The sequence below is a fragment of the Trichomycterus rosablanca genome, chromosome 24 (genome assembly GCF_030014385.1).
Source record: "Trichomycterus rosablanca isolate fTriRos1 chromosome 24, fTriRos1.hap1, whole genome shotgun sequence".
Lineage (NCBI taxonomy): Eukaryota > Metazoa > Chordata > Actinopteri > Siluriformes > Trichomycteridae > Trichomycterus > Trichomycterus rosablanca.
Window position 1 is genome coordinate 15,719,828 of NC_086011.1, and position 16,631 is coordinate 15,736,458.

The 16,631-nt window shown below is 40.3% G+C and overlaps 1 protein-coding gene across 1 annotated transcript; it reads right to left on the reverse strand.

Moving 5' to 3' along the window:
• Positions 1–13,494, reverse strand: taf4a (TAF4A RNA polymerase II, TATA box binding protein (TBP)-associated factor). Its single transcript, XM_062986746.1, has 15 exons — positions 11,518–13,494; positions 8,508–8,647; positions 7,487–7,597; positions 6,695–6,787; positions 6,196–6,318; positions 5,255–5,344; positions 4,908–5,180; positions 3,737–3,878; positions 3,473–3,581; positions 3,126–3,295; positions 2,830–2,960; positions 2,367–2,492; positions 1,536–1,592; positions 1,303–1,419; positions 1–720 (listed from the first exon to the last, which is right to left on the reverse strand). Exons 1-15 carry the CDS (start codon positions 12,149–12,151, stop codon positions 553–555), a joined length of 2,484 nt encoding a protein of 827 aa, XP_062842816.1. The 5' UTR covers positions 12,152–13,494; the 3' UTR covers positions 1–552.
• Between the last annotated feature and the right edge of the window lie 3,137 nt (positions 13,495–16,631).

Sequence of the window (16,631 nt, forward strand, 5' to 3'; positions counted from 1 at the left end):
CTGTTTTCTTTTTTTATTTCTTAAAACCTCTTTTATAAAAACACAAATACAAAATGAATGAGCAGTTTCATCGTGTATTTCTTTTTTTTACATTGGTAATTTGCACATAACAAAGCCACCCTCTAAGAAAAACATTGGATTTATAAGTGAAATTTGCTTTGAACACATTTTAATTACATTAAACTTATGAGAACGATGCGATGCAGGTAAGAACAAACTGAGTAAGAACAAAGCAAGTGGAAAAAAAACCTTGAGAAAGTGTGGGTGTGTGAATGCGAGTCAGCAAGTGTAGAAGAAACAGAACGAGAATGGAGTAAGAAAGGTGTAAAGGTGAGAGACAGAACGACAGAGAATGGACGAGAGACTGAGCAGTAGAGCCGGACTGCAGGTTGAGCAGCGCTTCCACAATGTATCCGCTACATGAGCGGTGTTCACTAGAGCATCCGTGATTCCAGCAGCACCATTCCGATGCTCGCTAGCTCAACACGGCGAGCGCTAACTGGGTGGTGCTTCATACCCCGACTATTTGAGCTCTGCTTCACTTTGAAGCTGCTATTTAAGCAACGCCCGGTAGAGCAGCTCCGAGTGGCTGCTGGCTTTCTCATTTTCGAGGCAGAAGAGCAGATCCCTGAGGTTTACGCGTGTGATGCGCTGACGAGTGAACTGTCTCGACGCTCCGCCACTCAAACCCACAGAGCTGCTTCCTGAAGACCCAGAACCCTAGAAAATAAACAATATACATAGAAATGAATAGAATGACAAATACTACTAACTTTTAATAATTCTTACTTATTCATCCCTCTCTTAAGTGCTTTGTTGAGCCACCAATAGACTAAACTACAGCTACACTGCACAGCCAACAAGTATTTGGACACTGATATTAAGTTGTTTCCAGTCTTATCAGTGGGCTTTCCTTAAGATTTTAAAGCAGGTCTGTGGGAATTTGTACTATTTAAGTACAAGTAAATTCCTGCAATCAAGTTTTATTATTATTATTTATTAGGATTTTAGAGTCATGTTTTACACACTTTGGTTATATTTACTCATTACACAAAATTCACAGAAAGGAGCCAGAACACTCAATCTGGGAATCAAACTCAGGACCTTCTTGCTGTGAGACAACAGTGCTACCCATCACCACCCACAATCAAGTTTTAATCAAGTCTAGGCTGTTACAGCAGTACACAAGCCAGTCTCCATTCAACAGTCATGACTGACATGATCAAACAGAAACTGAAGTGCTGTTTGATATGATGTATAATTCAAACTGATTACTAAGCTTAAATGTTGCAGAAGTTGTACCTCATCGACGCTTGTATTAGATGAGTCCAGTTTCCGTTTTTTCCTGGGTCCGATAGCAGCCAGCGCCGTCAGGTTGGCATCTCTCTGTCGTATCTGAGCGAGCTCCTGCTGCTGCATCTGTTTCACACACAAACCCCAAACCATAATGACATAACGTTTATGCAAGGCTAAAAAACCTGATATAAAGTTAATAAAGTTTGCAGAAAGGGGAAAAACCCTGGGAAATACTGCACCTCTTTGGCCTTCTGTTTTAACCGCAACTGCTCTGGGTCCTCTTGTCGAGAACGAGACTGCAAAACAGCAGGGAGGCAACAATATAAAACAGTTACTGGTAAGAAAGGACTGAATTACACAGACACACCAACAGAAAGATAATAAACAAACCCCGAATGCATCCCAAAACACTAACTGATTGCTCTTTGATTCCTAGCTTCTATATCTTTCAGCCTGTGGAGCTAAGGATGTCTCATATTTCTAAATGCACCCACAGGAATCAAGGAACTAGAAGGTAGGAAACAATTGTTTATCCAGTCTTTTAACATTTTATGTAAGACCTTATTTCATTTCATGTTACTATAACTTTTCTTCGGCGGCTCTTGTTTTAAGCAGATCTAATCCGCATACCAGATGCTGTTTCAGCCTCCCCACCTCCCCTCTGACATTAGCCAATCATGTCTGTGCAGATACCTGGCCGGATGATAGCATTGCTGGGATTTGAACCTTGAATCTCAGCACAGGGGGCTTACTTTCATCTTACTCTAACACTAATTACATATATTATCATTTATAGCAGTAACATTCAACACATCTGGTAACATCGTCACAAATACGTTTTGCTTTGAAGTAGAAGTGTTAATGATTGACAAAGCAGTCAATTAAAATGATCATTTCTAGTCCTTGAGTTAAATCAAGTGTGCACCCCATGTGAAGGACCTATTTACCACTAGATGGTGCTAAGGTATTAGCTAAATTATCAGACTCTAACGAGTCACAAGAACTCACACTGTGGTCATTTGTTACTGTTATTTGTTATGTATTTATTTAGATCAGGTTGTGTGTAATACCTTGGCTGCCTTCATGAGAATTTCTCTTTCTTGCTCTTCTTTTTTCTGTTTCTCCAGCTGGTCCAGCTGTTCGAAGAACTTTAACTGTGCACGAACGTCAGTCATCTGTTCAAACCGACCATCCTCCTGCACAACACACGCATTTCATACCTTAGTTAGATGATCGACTAATTGAATTCTTTTTCCTCAAACCTGCCAACCTATTCGTCTTAAGGCCCCCGCGCCCATACAGGATACCTTGCGAAACCTGGTCATATTCTTTCTTCAAATCCACAAAACACATGTAGATTGGAGCAGCAAACTCCCATCCCCCCGTAATTATATGTGAGGAAGTGAAGAGTTGATCTGTTTTTTCACCACCAACATCGGGGCCCAGAAAAAAACTCCAATATGGTTCATTAGGAATCTAATGCTTTAATTCTGCTTTACTCAAACACACTAGCAGATGGGCAGGAATCCATACCTTGTAGTTCATGTTCTTCTGCTGTGCAATGACGGTGACTTTTTCTAAAAGGTTCTTCAGTCTTTGCTGTGTGGCGTGTGATACCAGGTTCACCACCTCAGGCCCCAGATCAGTCACTCCAAACCGTTTACCTACACATTAGGAGAGATGACAGAATTAGCATAAAACATATGCATTCATGCTTTTAAAAATGTTTATTTTAGTTTATATAGTTCATAATGTTTATATAGTATTGGAAAAAAATACATTTGTTGTTTGTTTCTGGCTATAAGATGTTATAGGCATTTCAGACAGACCAATGTCCAGCATCCTTTTCTGCAGTGCGGCTGTGAACAGAAAAGCTTCGTCTTTGCAGGAGCGAGTCACAGTTCCCACTAACTCGGAGCCGGTGGCCAGGATTCGCGCGCTCTCCTCTGACAAATTCACACCGGCCATGGAGGCTACATCATTGATTTCGTCATCGTCCCTTTACAACAAACAATATTTAGAAACAAATTTTACAGCCTCCACATGTTGATTGCTACACAAAACAACTGGAGCAAGAACTAAGTAATCACTAAGACTGAACTAAATGTATTGTAGGCATAAGTAACAGTCACGTTTCTATTCAGTGTGCTTGCAAACGTTTTTTAGCAGCGCTTACTTGAACGTTCCCCCAGATGAATACTTCAGTTTGCTCTTTTGAGCTGCAGCAATGTCCACTGGACTGGGGGAGACTTTCGCTCCACTCATCATCCCTGGCTTCACGGCCACTGAGAGAGAAACCATGGGTTACATTTTACACTTCTATAGCTGTGAGCTGACATGACCTTTTAGCTGCTATTGCTTTCTGACAGACCACACACTGCTGTAATATCACCCATTCTGCTGCAGCACCTGGACAAAACAAACTGAGCGGAATACACACCCGTGTTAAGATGTTTGACTTGCACTGGAGTCTGGCCCACTACGATGCGGCTGTGCGGCTGACCCCTGAGCGTTACCATAGGGGTAGTAAGGGTGACCTGTGAGGACTTCACTATTGCCCCCGGCTGCTGGGACTGTAAAACCTGCACAAAGGAACAGCACAAATATCTTAGTCATACATTACAAGAAAGCATAAAAAGCATATTTCACATCCAGGAAACTTATGGTTTGTTTGTTTGTTTGTTTGTTGTTTAACGCCATGTTTACACATTGGTTATTCTCATGGCAGGATAGGTACCTAACAGTTGTGCAGTTTATTTATTAATGTTCTTTGTCTACTGTCCTTTCTGTGTTTAGTTCTAGATGTGAACTATCAGTCCTGTATTTTTCAAAAAATTGATCAGCGTTTCTGTTTTGGTTTTGTTAAAAATTTCTGTCATTGTATTTGACATTGCAAGTCTTTGTCGTTCTATGTTATATTTAGTACATTTTGTCAATACATGTTCAATGGTTATTTGTGTATTGCATTGTTCACATATCGGTGGCCGTTCTCCCTTCACCAGGTGTGTATGTGTTAGGCGAGCGTGCCCAATACGACATCTTATATATGTCGTCTGTTCCAATCTCTTCCCAGTCGGTAGTTGTGGTCATGTTTGTATGTTGGGGTGGATGTTGTAAAGTTTGTTCTGTTTTTGCTTTTCCCATCTATTTGCCACATATTTTTAATATAGGTAGTGATTGTTTGGAAACTTATGGTGTGCCTATATTTACTTACAAGTGTTACCTGAATGCAATGCAAACAATTAAGGCTAAAGGGACATATTAGTGGAAACCTGGAATTAGTGGGGCACTTTTTTATACTGGACCAACTTGGCTCCAATGTTTGTTCAGTGCCTTATGATTCAAAATATGTGCATCTCTGCTCTCTCTACATATCTGACTTGCTTTGAATTCTCTTTAAATTACATTTTATTTCTTCCTTGGACGGTCTATACCATACTGATAGACCTTACAAAGTAATACACTGTTCTTGGAAAGTCGTTAAAAACAGCCAATTTACTCATTTCTTACAGCTAATTAAGTGACATGGATGAGTGAGACATTGTGGGTCTGAACACTTTCACAGTGCCCTATATATGAACTGTGTAATGTGCTGAACTGTACTGGTTTACCAGTGAAGCAGGTTGGGTGGCGGTAGTAAGAGCGGGTTGGGTAAGCGTGCGTGGGGCGGTGGCGGCTGGAGCAGGTGCAGCCGGAGTTGAAGTGACCGCAGTGACAACAGGAGCTACAGACGCAGCGAGAGTTGCGGTAGCTGCAGTAGCATTTGCCGCAGTGGAGGCAGTCAGTGCTACACTGGATGCAGGTTTGGCTTGCTGCAGGCCTTGGCTCTGCTGGATGAAGGCCAAGGAGTCTGGGGTGAGCTGCCTCAGAGCGGGAAGACTCCTCTGCACAAACACAGACAAAGTTAATTAGACGGATATTTTGTTTTAAACTGAGCTATTTTGTAGTGCAAGTTCACCTTTAAAAAAGGCACAAGATAAGGCTGGGGTGAAGAGTTGAGCTCCTTGTATAACCTGCTGGTGAAGTCCTCAGCTTCTATCCTGCCTTCCTGCAAACACAATCAAGCATACATAGTATTATAGTACATGTTTATAAACTCATAATTCATATAAGTCATATCAGAGTCCATATTATGTGTCAATGTAGCATGTTTGCACCCTAAGCAAAATGTAATGATTCCAGGTAGGGCAGAGCATTTTTATTTGTGAAAAAAACCAACAAAGATCTGAATGAATCATAGTAAACGTTTACTGGTGTTGGAATATTGTATATGTACGTAATAGAGAGCAGCCAGAGATCTTGCTGAAGTAAAATACTGTGCTTAAAAAGTAATGAAAAGTAGGTTTTAACCAAATAACAACATACAATATCATGAATAGCATGTTACAATGTAATTAAAACGTAGTGGTGTAGTTATACACAACATGTTATTGCATCTATGACATCACCTTCAAAACTAGCTGTTTATTATGAGCCAGTTTACCTTTATGATTGATTTGATGCACCTGTAGGCCATTGTTTCTATTAAAAAGCCAAATTTAATACTTGGAATCCAATACAAGGTGTATCGACATACTGTACTATCAGATGTGTTTAAGGTAGGTGTGTAAAATCAATTGCAGCAGTCTAAATATTGAAGGATCTTAGTGCAAATGCCTCTGAGAGCACACAGAGAGGTCTCTGGCAATGCACATAGTGCTTCCCACACAAGACAAATACATTCTGAAACGGAAAATATCAGTCAATGCCCACTTTTGCAAAATATACCAAACACAAATTTTAAAAAAACCACAATTGTTATCTAGGTACTTCCCACATGACTACACACACACAGTACAACTGAAATGTACATACTTAGACACTTACATTCACACAAAAACATAACCCACACCCACTCACCAGCAAGTTCTTGACCAGTTCTTTGACCGTGGCAGCCGTTTGCGAGGACTGCTTTGCATTGGTGGCCAGCTTGATCAGCGTAGACAGGAAGTTCTTACACTTTTTCACATTCTCCATCGTCTCCTGTATTGACACAGCAAAGCACGGTCAGCTTAAACATAAACCAAATGAAGTCTTCATTAGAGAGCAAATGAACCTAGGACTAATGAATAAATCATTTAAATTAGCACTACATCTGGGTTAAACTACTCATTGTCTTCAAAAGACAGTAGGCCTGCACTTCGGATTTTAAAGTGCTTTCCAGAAGGAGATACCTCAGGATTTTGGAAAACACCTTTCATTTACCGCATGTGCTTCCTGTTACACTGTAACTGTTAATATAAAAAAATCAGCATTGAAAAAATGTTAACGCTCATAATTATCCAACACGGTGTGAACATGCTTGTCTGGGACAACTCATGACACCGTGGCTTTAGGGGCACACCCTCGAGGTATTTACCGTTGCCAAGGTGACGCTGGTCCCCGTGGCAGGAGTCACCATTCTCTGGGCGGTGCCAGGCTGCACTGCCAACACAGAGCCCACCGAGGATGGCTGATGATAAACAGATAGAGAAGAGAACGTGATGAAGAATTCAACATTTATCAGCCCTTTTTAAACTATTTACATACAGATTCGATGTAGTACAATGTTTTGCTCTACTGTGTGTGTGTGTGTGTGTGTGTGTGTGTGTGTGTGTGTGTGTTCTTGTGCAGGTGTTCTTTGTAGTGCAAAGAGTGAATATGCCCTTCTTTTAAGCACTATTGGTTTTGTGTGAATGTGTGTGTGTGTGTGTGTGTGCAGGTGTCCTGTGATCCCCACAGTCTAGTTTCTGCAGGCGTATCTGAACTAGGGCTACAACTGTAAATAAATAAATACGAATAGCTGCAAGAAAAAGTTTGTGAACCCACTAAACACTTGAGTTTCTGTATTAATTCGTTCATTTATGCTAAAATATAGTCCGATCTTCACTGAAGTCACCATGCCTGCAGCAGAAATGTCTAAAGCTTGAGTAAGACTACATTTAAAATAACAGGGCATGTTATTCTGGTTAGGGTTGGCAGTGGGTTGGGCGGTGACTGGTCTCGGTTGATAATGTCGAGTACACATATCTCTCCCACAGTGGTCTAATATTTATTGTGTTTACCATGTTAGGCAGACTGTGTTTACTTATTATTATAACTGGAATCAACTGATGCAGAAATCCAGGTACTCCAAAGTGTTAACAAACCTTTTTATGTGTAAGTTTCCTACCTGCACAGGTGGTCTCTGGAGTGTAGTTGTTGCAGTAGGGGTAGGTGTTGGTGAACCCTGCTTGATGATGCTGGGAGTCACCGGTCTTGTCATGACTGGAGCTCCAGGGGTCTACAAAGAAAACACAGCAAAGACAAATGAGCACATTTCCCACAAAGAAAAAGTATTAATTCACGACAGTCTACAGCAATTCTTTTTGGATTTAGTGGAGTTCCTGCAGGCATGTATTGTATTGTTGTATTCACATATTGTAGCAGGCTGGTAGCAGAAGCAATGTGGATTTAGATCAATGTTGATTTGCAGAATAAGCAGATTATTCTTTTTTTTTTATTAACAAGAACACGCTGTTTTTTTTAATCAGTGCTCTAATTTCATAGTCCTAAAATATATGTTGTTTGTGCATTTGCTAATGATTGATTTTAGGCCATGTTATCATCAACAAAGACAAGAGTCTTAGTATCTAATCAATCCTAGCCTCAAATGCTGTATTGCACTGGTTCAGGCTTGACACACCACTGATTGTTAAAGTGGTGCTATGGCATATTCAAACCTGATCAATCGTGGTATGAAATGTGATTTGTATACATTACATGATTTGGTATTAAGATTTTTTACTCAGGGTTTACTCAGTTTGCCAATTCATTTTACACATTCTAATATTTCAGTTTAACCATTTTTAGTTGATAAAGGTGAAAGTGTGAACACTGTTCTGTTATAAGTAAATACTGTACTGAGCTAGGTGAATGAAACAAGGACTTGGTGTTCTGGTTCCTCATTTCCTTTTATACCTATAAACACACCTACAATACTATTTGCATTCTGGATACAAAATGCTAGGAGCAATCATCTATAAAAATAAAAAAAAGTTTGTGTAATTTCATACTAAATCATAAACTGACACAGGTGTGTTGGCAAATAAACCATTAGACAAATATCATAATAACAAATAATCATACTGTTCCAGTCTATTAGGAGCCAGGTTTTGAGTTTGTTTGCAGCCAGCGGCGATCATGTACAGTACCTGTGTTGACGTGATCTGTGTGAGCGTGGTGCTGGCAGGAGTGGCGGCACGTGTGGCCTGCATCTGAGCCTGCATCTGTGCCAACACTTGCTGAGGGATCATCAACAGCTGGCCCGTCTCGCTGCGCACAAGGACCATACCTGAGAAAAGAAACCCAAACAGAAATATAGTTAGCAAGGGAGAGGGAGTATGCTTATTGCAGGCAGGGTCCAGTTCTGACATCTTTATGCACAAGTGATCAACTGATAAAGCTTTTATTTATATGCTAACTGACAACGTAAGGATTGGAATAGCTGCACAACACAACTGTGAGAGCCTATTCACTCTTCTAGGTATACCAGCTCAGCTATGAATTTGGCTAATGAAGGAATACTATGCATAAATGTCTTTTTTCGGACCAAAACTTGCAGGACGAGCAACAGTGTTAAATGTAAAGTTGTGACAAACTGACAGCAGAAAAAGCCACACTCCAGTGATGTTTTTTTTTTTTCACACAAAAAGCCAGACATAACAGGACACGCTTGTGGATTTGTTGGTACCTCCAGGAATTTGCATTTGATGCATATAAACCTAGGGCAGCAATTTTGACCAATCCCCACATGTTTAACATGTTTGGCTAGAAATCCTTTCTAGGTTATTGTAAACGTGCGGCGAACATTCAAACAGATCCTTGTCCTTGTGCAGATCAATGCTTACTGCTCTTAACCCTACAGATAAAATCAGGCACCACAGGTTGGCTGGAGTTACATGAATAATAACTAAAACAAGAATGCCATCCCTCCCACTCAAAAAGAAGGACCAATTCACTAAGAATGGCTTGCACAAACTCTAATTAATAGGACAACCCCTGTCCTGTTGCATTTTAACAGTTTTATTACAATGGTGTGCCGCAAAGAAAAATCACACCATGTAAGACACATGATGGGGTCAGGGATGCTGCCAAGAAATCATGCACAAAAAAAACACCACCAAAAGAAGTAAATACAATGGTAAGTCTGTTTCATTCACTCTTCAGACTTGTCTTGTTTACTTAAGTAAAAGATGTTTTGTGCATGTTGGGGATTAAATTCTTCCAGTTCTTGTTAAGAGGATGGGGACGGACCTGCCAGGATTTTTCCTGCTTCAGCCATCATTAATGCTCATGTGATTATGATCCTGAAAGTGGTATTAAAACAAATAATGTTTCCAATAAAGCCATAAAGTACCTGGCTACACTTACAGCTTTTTACTCCAAACTGCTGGTAAAGTGAGCAGAAGCTCAGATCATCACATAAAACTCACATAAAAGTCTCTTACTGCTTCTTAAAATTTTATGTTAACGGTTTAAATGATACTCATTGTCACTTTAACTAAAAGACATTGAATTCTAGTCACGAAGAGAATACGTTCAGTTCAGTTTTGCGAATTAAGCCAAGCTTTCGGATTTAACTCATCTTTTAATGAACAGGATCGCTTGATATCTGCTCTGAGAACTGAGGTTTAAAGCAGAACACTCCAGTCCTGCTTTAACAATTACTTACTGGTCAAGTGAACTGTGGAGGGAATGAAGTGCTGAAGGAAGGATATGCAAAAACATTAAAGTTAATACCAGCATGCTTAATGATCATTTGCATTCTATGGTAATATATCTAACACCAAATAAGAGCCTGGTAGTATTTGCCTATGTGACCCTGATGTGCTACTGAAACTGTTGATCTAACAACTTTAGTATTTCAGTAATATTCTATAACTTGAACATGATTGTCTTGGGGAAGTTTAAGGACTTACATAATAAATAATGGATGGTGGATGATATTGTGATGACATTTTTTTTAAAGGCTTGAACGTTAAGTTTAAGAAAAGTTTAGACCTTAAGTGACGCCTCGCTCTGTAAATTTTCAATGTACAGAAATAAGACTTGCTGTGAGGCGACAGTGCTACCCACTTAGCCACCGTGCCGCCCTCTAGTCTAAGTAAACAACAGTCCAAGAACACAAATCTGCTAAAACCTGTTAGAACCAAAGTGCTTAGTAAAGAAATGACTTTTTAATTGTTTTTTAAAGACAGCAAGAGATTCAGATGTTCGGACAGACAGAGGAAGTTCGTTCCACCATTTAGGTGCCAGTACAGAGAAAAGCCTTAATGCTCGTCTTCCTCGAGTCCTGGGTGGAGGATCAAGTCGAGCGAGACTAGTGGCTCGGAGGTTGCGCGGTACAGAGCGGGGTTTGATAAGACCTCGAAGGTAGCTTGGGGCTGGTCCATCTTTGGCTTTGTAGGTGAGTATCAGTGTTTTAAACTGAATGCTTTCAGCTACAGGAAGCCAGTGAAGAGAACTACAATAGCCAGTGATGCCTGAACTACAATACTACTTTATTTACCTGATGTTAGAACTATAAATTCTGCACAAGTACTTAAATTCTGAAGATATTTGAGATGACATTTTAGTCACCAGGTGCCTTGTGTTGTGTCAATCAATTCACAACATTAAACACAGTCAGTAGAAGACCAGATCTGAAAACATGCCAGATTAAATCTGATATTGGGCTGATTAAAGAACTAAACTGGACTGGGAATCACTGGTCATTACTGATACATTTTCCATACTGAATAAGCAGGTGACTCAAAGTGTTCCACTGTCTAGTTTTATTCTTTGATGCAATCAGTTTTTCAATTCGTAACCATAAATTTGACCCATTGTACCTTTAAAAAGAACTGATAAGTAATGTTGAGGTCAAACACTAAACTCTCAAACTTTACATGCTAGAAAATAATGTGCAATTAATAGGGACTGTGCAACACCCTTCTTCTTCTTTTTCTGTAAAGTTCTTAAAACCACACGTGTATTTTTGTATCTAGATGTGTATATGTTTATTTGTACATACATGTACCGTCAAGGAGATGCTCAAAAATGTCGTTGTGCACTGTGCAATGACAATAAAGGCATTCTATTCTATTCATATTGTAGTTAAGTTCAGTGGAAATTAGGAGTGATGAATGAAAAGCATCTTTGCGGTCTGTAAATGTGCAGTACCTGGAGGTAGCTGGATGTTGTGGATGCTGGGCTGACCGGGGGTGCTTTGGGGCAGCCGGGGAGCGAGCACCTGTTGCGGTGCTATAGTCCTGACGCCCCCCGTCGCCGGTGCTGCTACCGGAGCCCCGCCCCCTGTCACCGGAGCCCCGCCCCTGACCATCAACCCCCCGGTCTTCGCTGGCCCCTGGGAAACCTGCGCTGTTCCGCCGTGGGTTTGGATCACAGTCTGCAGGGGCTCGGTTTTGATGGGGCCGGGAATCGTGGTGGACGCGGTGGGTGCAGCTGGCATTGATGCGTTACCCCCGTTAATTGTGGCTGCTTGCATAGTTGGTGGCCTGACCGCGGGGGCATTGGTGACAGAAATGGGCGAAACGAAAGACGTCTGGATTACAGTGTTGGAGGTGGAAGATGCAGCAGGTACACCGGGTGCAGTGGGTACAGATACCAGTCCTTTCGTTATGCCAGGCCCGTTGTTGAGCACGGTCACGTTGCCGACAGGTGGGTCGCTCGATTGAACAGGTGTGCTGTTTGAACGTGGATCCATCGCATTGCCTCCGTTCAAAGTTGGCACGGCTGGCACAGTTGGCGTCCCGATCTTGACTTTGACTTCGTGCCCGGGCAAAGTAGTTACCATAGCATTTATACAACGACCGGGTGGGATCAGCTGTACTCCCTGAAGTTTCAGGGTGTGATCCCGGTGTTGGTTCGGTTTCAGTCAAGTTACAGGTTACCAGCTTTTGTCTCAGTGCCCGGGCAATGTAGTCACTGTGGCATTTAAATACAACAGATCGTACCTGCACAGTGTCGGTTCGGTTCCACCAGAAACCAGTGTGTGATCTAACGGATCACTGTGCAAACCCAGGCTATAACTTTGTGCCTGTCATTTAGATCAACTGGACTGTAGAGGCTTGATCCTCATGTTTGTTTAAATCCACTTTGAAACGTGTGTAAAGCAGTTAAACGACGTGTCCAAATAGTAGTTGGTGTGATCCCTATTTTGGTTCAGATCCACTGGGAACAAACCAGTAAAGTACCGGGCAAAGTAGTCATCATGTCATTTAGATCCACCGGACTGTAGAGGCTTGATCCTCATTTTTGTTTAGATCCACTGGGAACAAACCAGTGAAGTACCGGGAAAAGTAGTCATCATGTCATTTAAATCCAGGTTTGATCCTGGTTTTTGTTTAGATCCACTGGGAAACGTGTGTAAAGAGGCGGGCAACGTAGTTTCCAGACGTGTCCAGATAGTAGTTGGTGTGATCCTTATTTTGGTTCAGATCCACTGGGTACAAACCAGTAAAGTACCGGGCAAAGTAGCTGCCAGCCGTGTCCAGCCTTTACAGACAGTAACTGGTGTGATTTGTGTTTTGATTTAGATCCAGTGTGGGAATCGACCCATTCGTGTCCAGCAAGTCGCAAACAGACGTGTGAACTGACGGATCACAACGCAGCCAAGACTTTGACTTCATGCCGGAGCAAAAGAGGCACCATGGCGATTAAAACCACCATATAAAATCAGTCACACCCAGGAGAAGTGTCTATAGGTAGTGTAGATAGTAAGAGTTGTACTGGTGATCCCTGTTAGACTCCAGATCCGCTGATAAATCGTTCAAATTCTGTCCTGCAAGTCGCGCACAGACGGATCACAATGTAACCCGGACTCTTCAGCTCTAGTTTAGGTTGAAACTATCCGGAGCGGTTCCTATAGCAACTAAACCCCAGTTTCACACAGTGCTATATGTTGTGTTTTTAAAAACAACTCTGGCTAACAGCTTCTCACTAGTTAACCCTGGCTAGATGTACTGCCTCGCATGCCGGAGTTGGCACCGCACTTCGTGTCGCACTTAACGCTATAAAATACGCACGGCTCGTCTCTAGCGCGACACGAATTATCGCTAAAAAGTTTCTCGGCCACTCTTTTAATCACAAAATCCTCCAGCAGCAGGTCGAAGCCCGCCGCCATCTTCGATGTGAACTGTGAGGAGCTCGAAACGAAATGAAACTGCGCCTGCGCGCCCGAGCTCAAACGTCATCACGCAGCGGGTTTCCCGCCCTCCGATTGGTCGTTGGTCCTGCGTAAGAGGCGGGACGTGGACAAAAACAGCAGTCGGTTGAGAGTGCTCGCGGTCGGGGAGCTTCGTCTCTCCGCTCAACTGTCACACATTAATATTAATAACAGCGGCCCTTCTGAGACTAAATAACACTTATTTACTCTTTATTTGTTATATTTGGTCCAATTTAGATAGTTCTGAGGTGTTAAAGTCTATTAGTAGATTAAATGTTTTGTGGAGTACAGAGTGCGCTGTGGTTACAAGATGGCCTCGTATTTTCAAGTGACTAAAAAAGCGCAAAAAGGCGCCACAACTCTGCTGAGTTTATGTTTATATACATTTATATATACATTTATATACGTAATTTATGTTTATATACATTTATATATACATTTATATACGTAATTTATGTTTATATACATATATGTATACATTTATATACAGAACTTATGTTTGTATACATTTATGTATACAGTTATATACGGAATTTATGTTTATATACATTTATATATACATTTATATACGTAATTTATGTTTATATACATTTATGTATACATTTATGTACGGAATTTATGTTTATATACATTTATGTATAGATTTAAATGCAGATTTTATGTTTATATACATTTATATATACATTTATATACGGAATTTATGTTTATATACATTTATGTATACATTTATATACGGAATTTATGTTTATATACATGTATGTATACATTTATATACGGAATTTATGTTTATATACATTTATGTATACATTTATATACGGAATTTATGTTTATATACATTTATGTATAGATTTAAATGCAGAATTTATGTTTATATACATTTATATATACATTTATATACGGAATTTATGTTTATATACATGTATGTATACATTTATATACGGAATTTATGTTTATATACATGTACAGTGTATCACAAAAGTGAGTACATCCCTCACATTTCTGCAGATATTTAAGTATATCTTTTCATGGGACAACACTGACAAAATGACACTTTGACACAATGAAAAGTAGTCTGTGTGCAGCTTATATAACAGTGTAAATTTATTCTTCCCTCAAAATAACTTAATATACAGCCATTAATGGCTAAACCACCGGCAACAAAAGTGAGTACACCCCTTAGTGAAAGTTCCTGAAGTGTCAATATTTTGTGTGGCCACCATTATTTCCCAGAACTGCCTTAACTCTCCTGGGCATGGAGTTTACCAGAGCTTCACAGGTTGCCACTGGAATGCTTTTCCACTCCTCCATGACGACATCACGGAGCTGGCGGATATTCGAGACTTTGCGCTCCTCCACCTTCCGCTTGAGGATGCCCCAAAGATGTTCTATTGGGTTTAGGTCTGGAGACATGCTTAGCCAGTCCATCACCTTTACCCTCAGCCTCTTCAATAAAGCAGTGGTCGTCTTAGAGGTGTGTTTGGGGTCATTATCATGCTGGAACACTGCCCTGCGACCCAGTTTCCGGAGGGAGGGGATCATGCTCTGCTTCAGTATTTCACAGTACATATTGGAGTTCATGTGTCCCTCAATGAAATGTAACTCCCCAACACCTGCTGCACTTATGCAGCCCCAGACCATGGCATTCCCACCACCATGCTTGACTGTAGGCATGACACACTTATCTTTGTACTCCTCACCTGATTGCCGCCACACATGCTTGAGACCATCTGAACCAAACAAATTAATCTTGGTCTCATCAGACCATAGGACATGGTTCCAGTAATCCATGTCCTTTGTTGACATGTCTTCAGCAAACTGTTTGCGGGCTTTCTTGTGTAGAGACTTCAGAAGAGGCTTCCTTCTGTGGTGACAGCCATGCAGACCAATTTGATGTAGTGTGCGGCGTATGGTCTGAGCACTGACAGGCTGACCCCCCACCTTTTCAATCTCTGCAGCAATGCTGACAGCACTCCTGTGCCTATCTTTCAAAGACAGCAGTTGGATGTGACGCTGAGCACGTGCACTCAGCTTCTTTGGACGACCAAGGCGAGGTCTGTTCTGAGTGGACCCTGCTCTTTTAAAACGCTGGATGATCTTGGCCACTGTGCTGCAGCTCAGTTTCAGGGTGTTGGCAATCTTCTCGTAGCCTTGGCCATCTTCATGTAGCGCAACAATTCGTCTTTTAAGATCCTCAGAGAGTTCTTTGCCATGAGGTGCCATGTTGGAACTTTCAGTGACCAGTATGAGAGAGTGTGAGAGCTGTACTACTAAATTGAACACACATGCTCCCTATGCACACCTGAGACCTAGTAACACTAACAAATCACATGACATTTTGGAGGGAAAATGACAAGCAGTGCTCAATTTGGACATTTAGGGGTGTAGTCTCTTAGGGGTGTACTCACTTTTGTTGCCGGTGGTTTAGACATTAATGGCTGTATATTGAGTTATTTTGAGGAAAGAATAAATTTACACTGTTATATAAGCTGCACACAGACTACTTTTCATTGTGTCAAAGTGTCATTTTGTCAGTGTTGTCCCATGAAAAGATATACTTAAATATCTGCAGAAATGTGAGGGGTGTACTCACTTTTGTGATACACTGTATGTATACATTTATATACGGAATTTATGTTTATATACATTTATGTATAGATTTAAATGCAGATTTTATGTTTATATACATTTATATATACATTTATATACAGATTTTGTGTTTATATACATTTATGTATAGATTTATATACAGAATTTATGTTTATATACATTTATGTATAGATTTAAATGCAGATTTTATGTTTATATACATTTATATATACATTTATATACAGATTTTGTGTTTATATACATTTATGTATAGATTTATATACAGAATTTATGTTTATATACATTTATATATACATTTATATACGGAATTTATGTTTATATACATTTATGTATAGATTTATATACAGAATTTATGTTTATATACATTTATATATACATTTATATACAGATTTTGTGTTTATATACATTTATGTATAGATTTATATACAGAATTTATGTTTATATACATTTATATACGGAATTTATATCATATACATTTATGTCTATTCAGTTCTGATAAAAC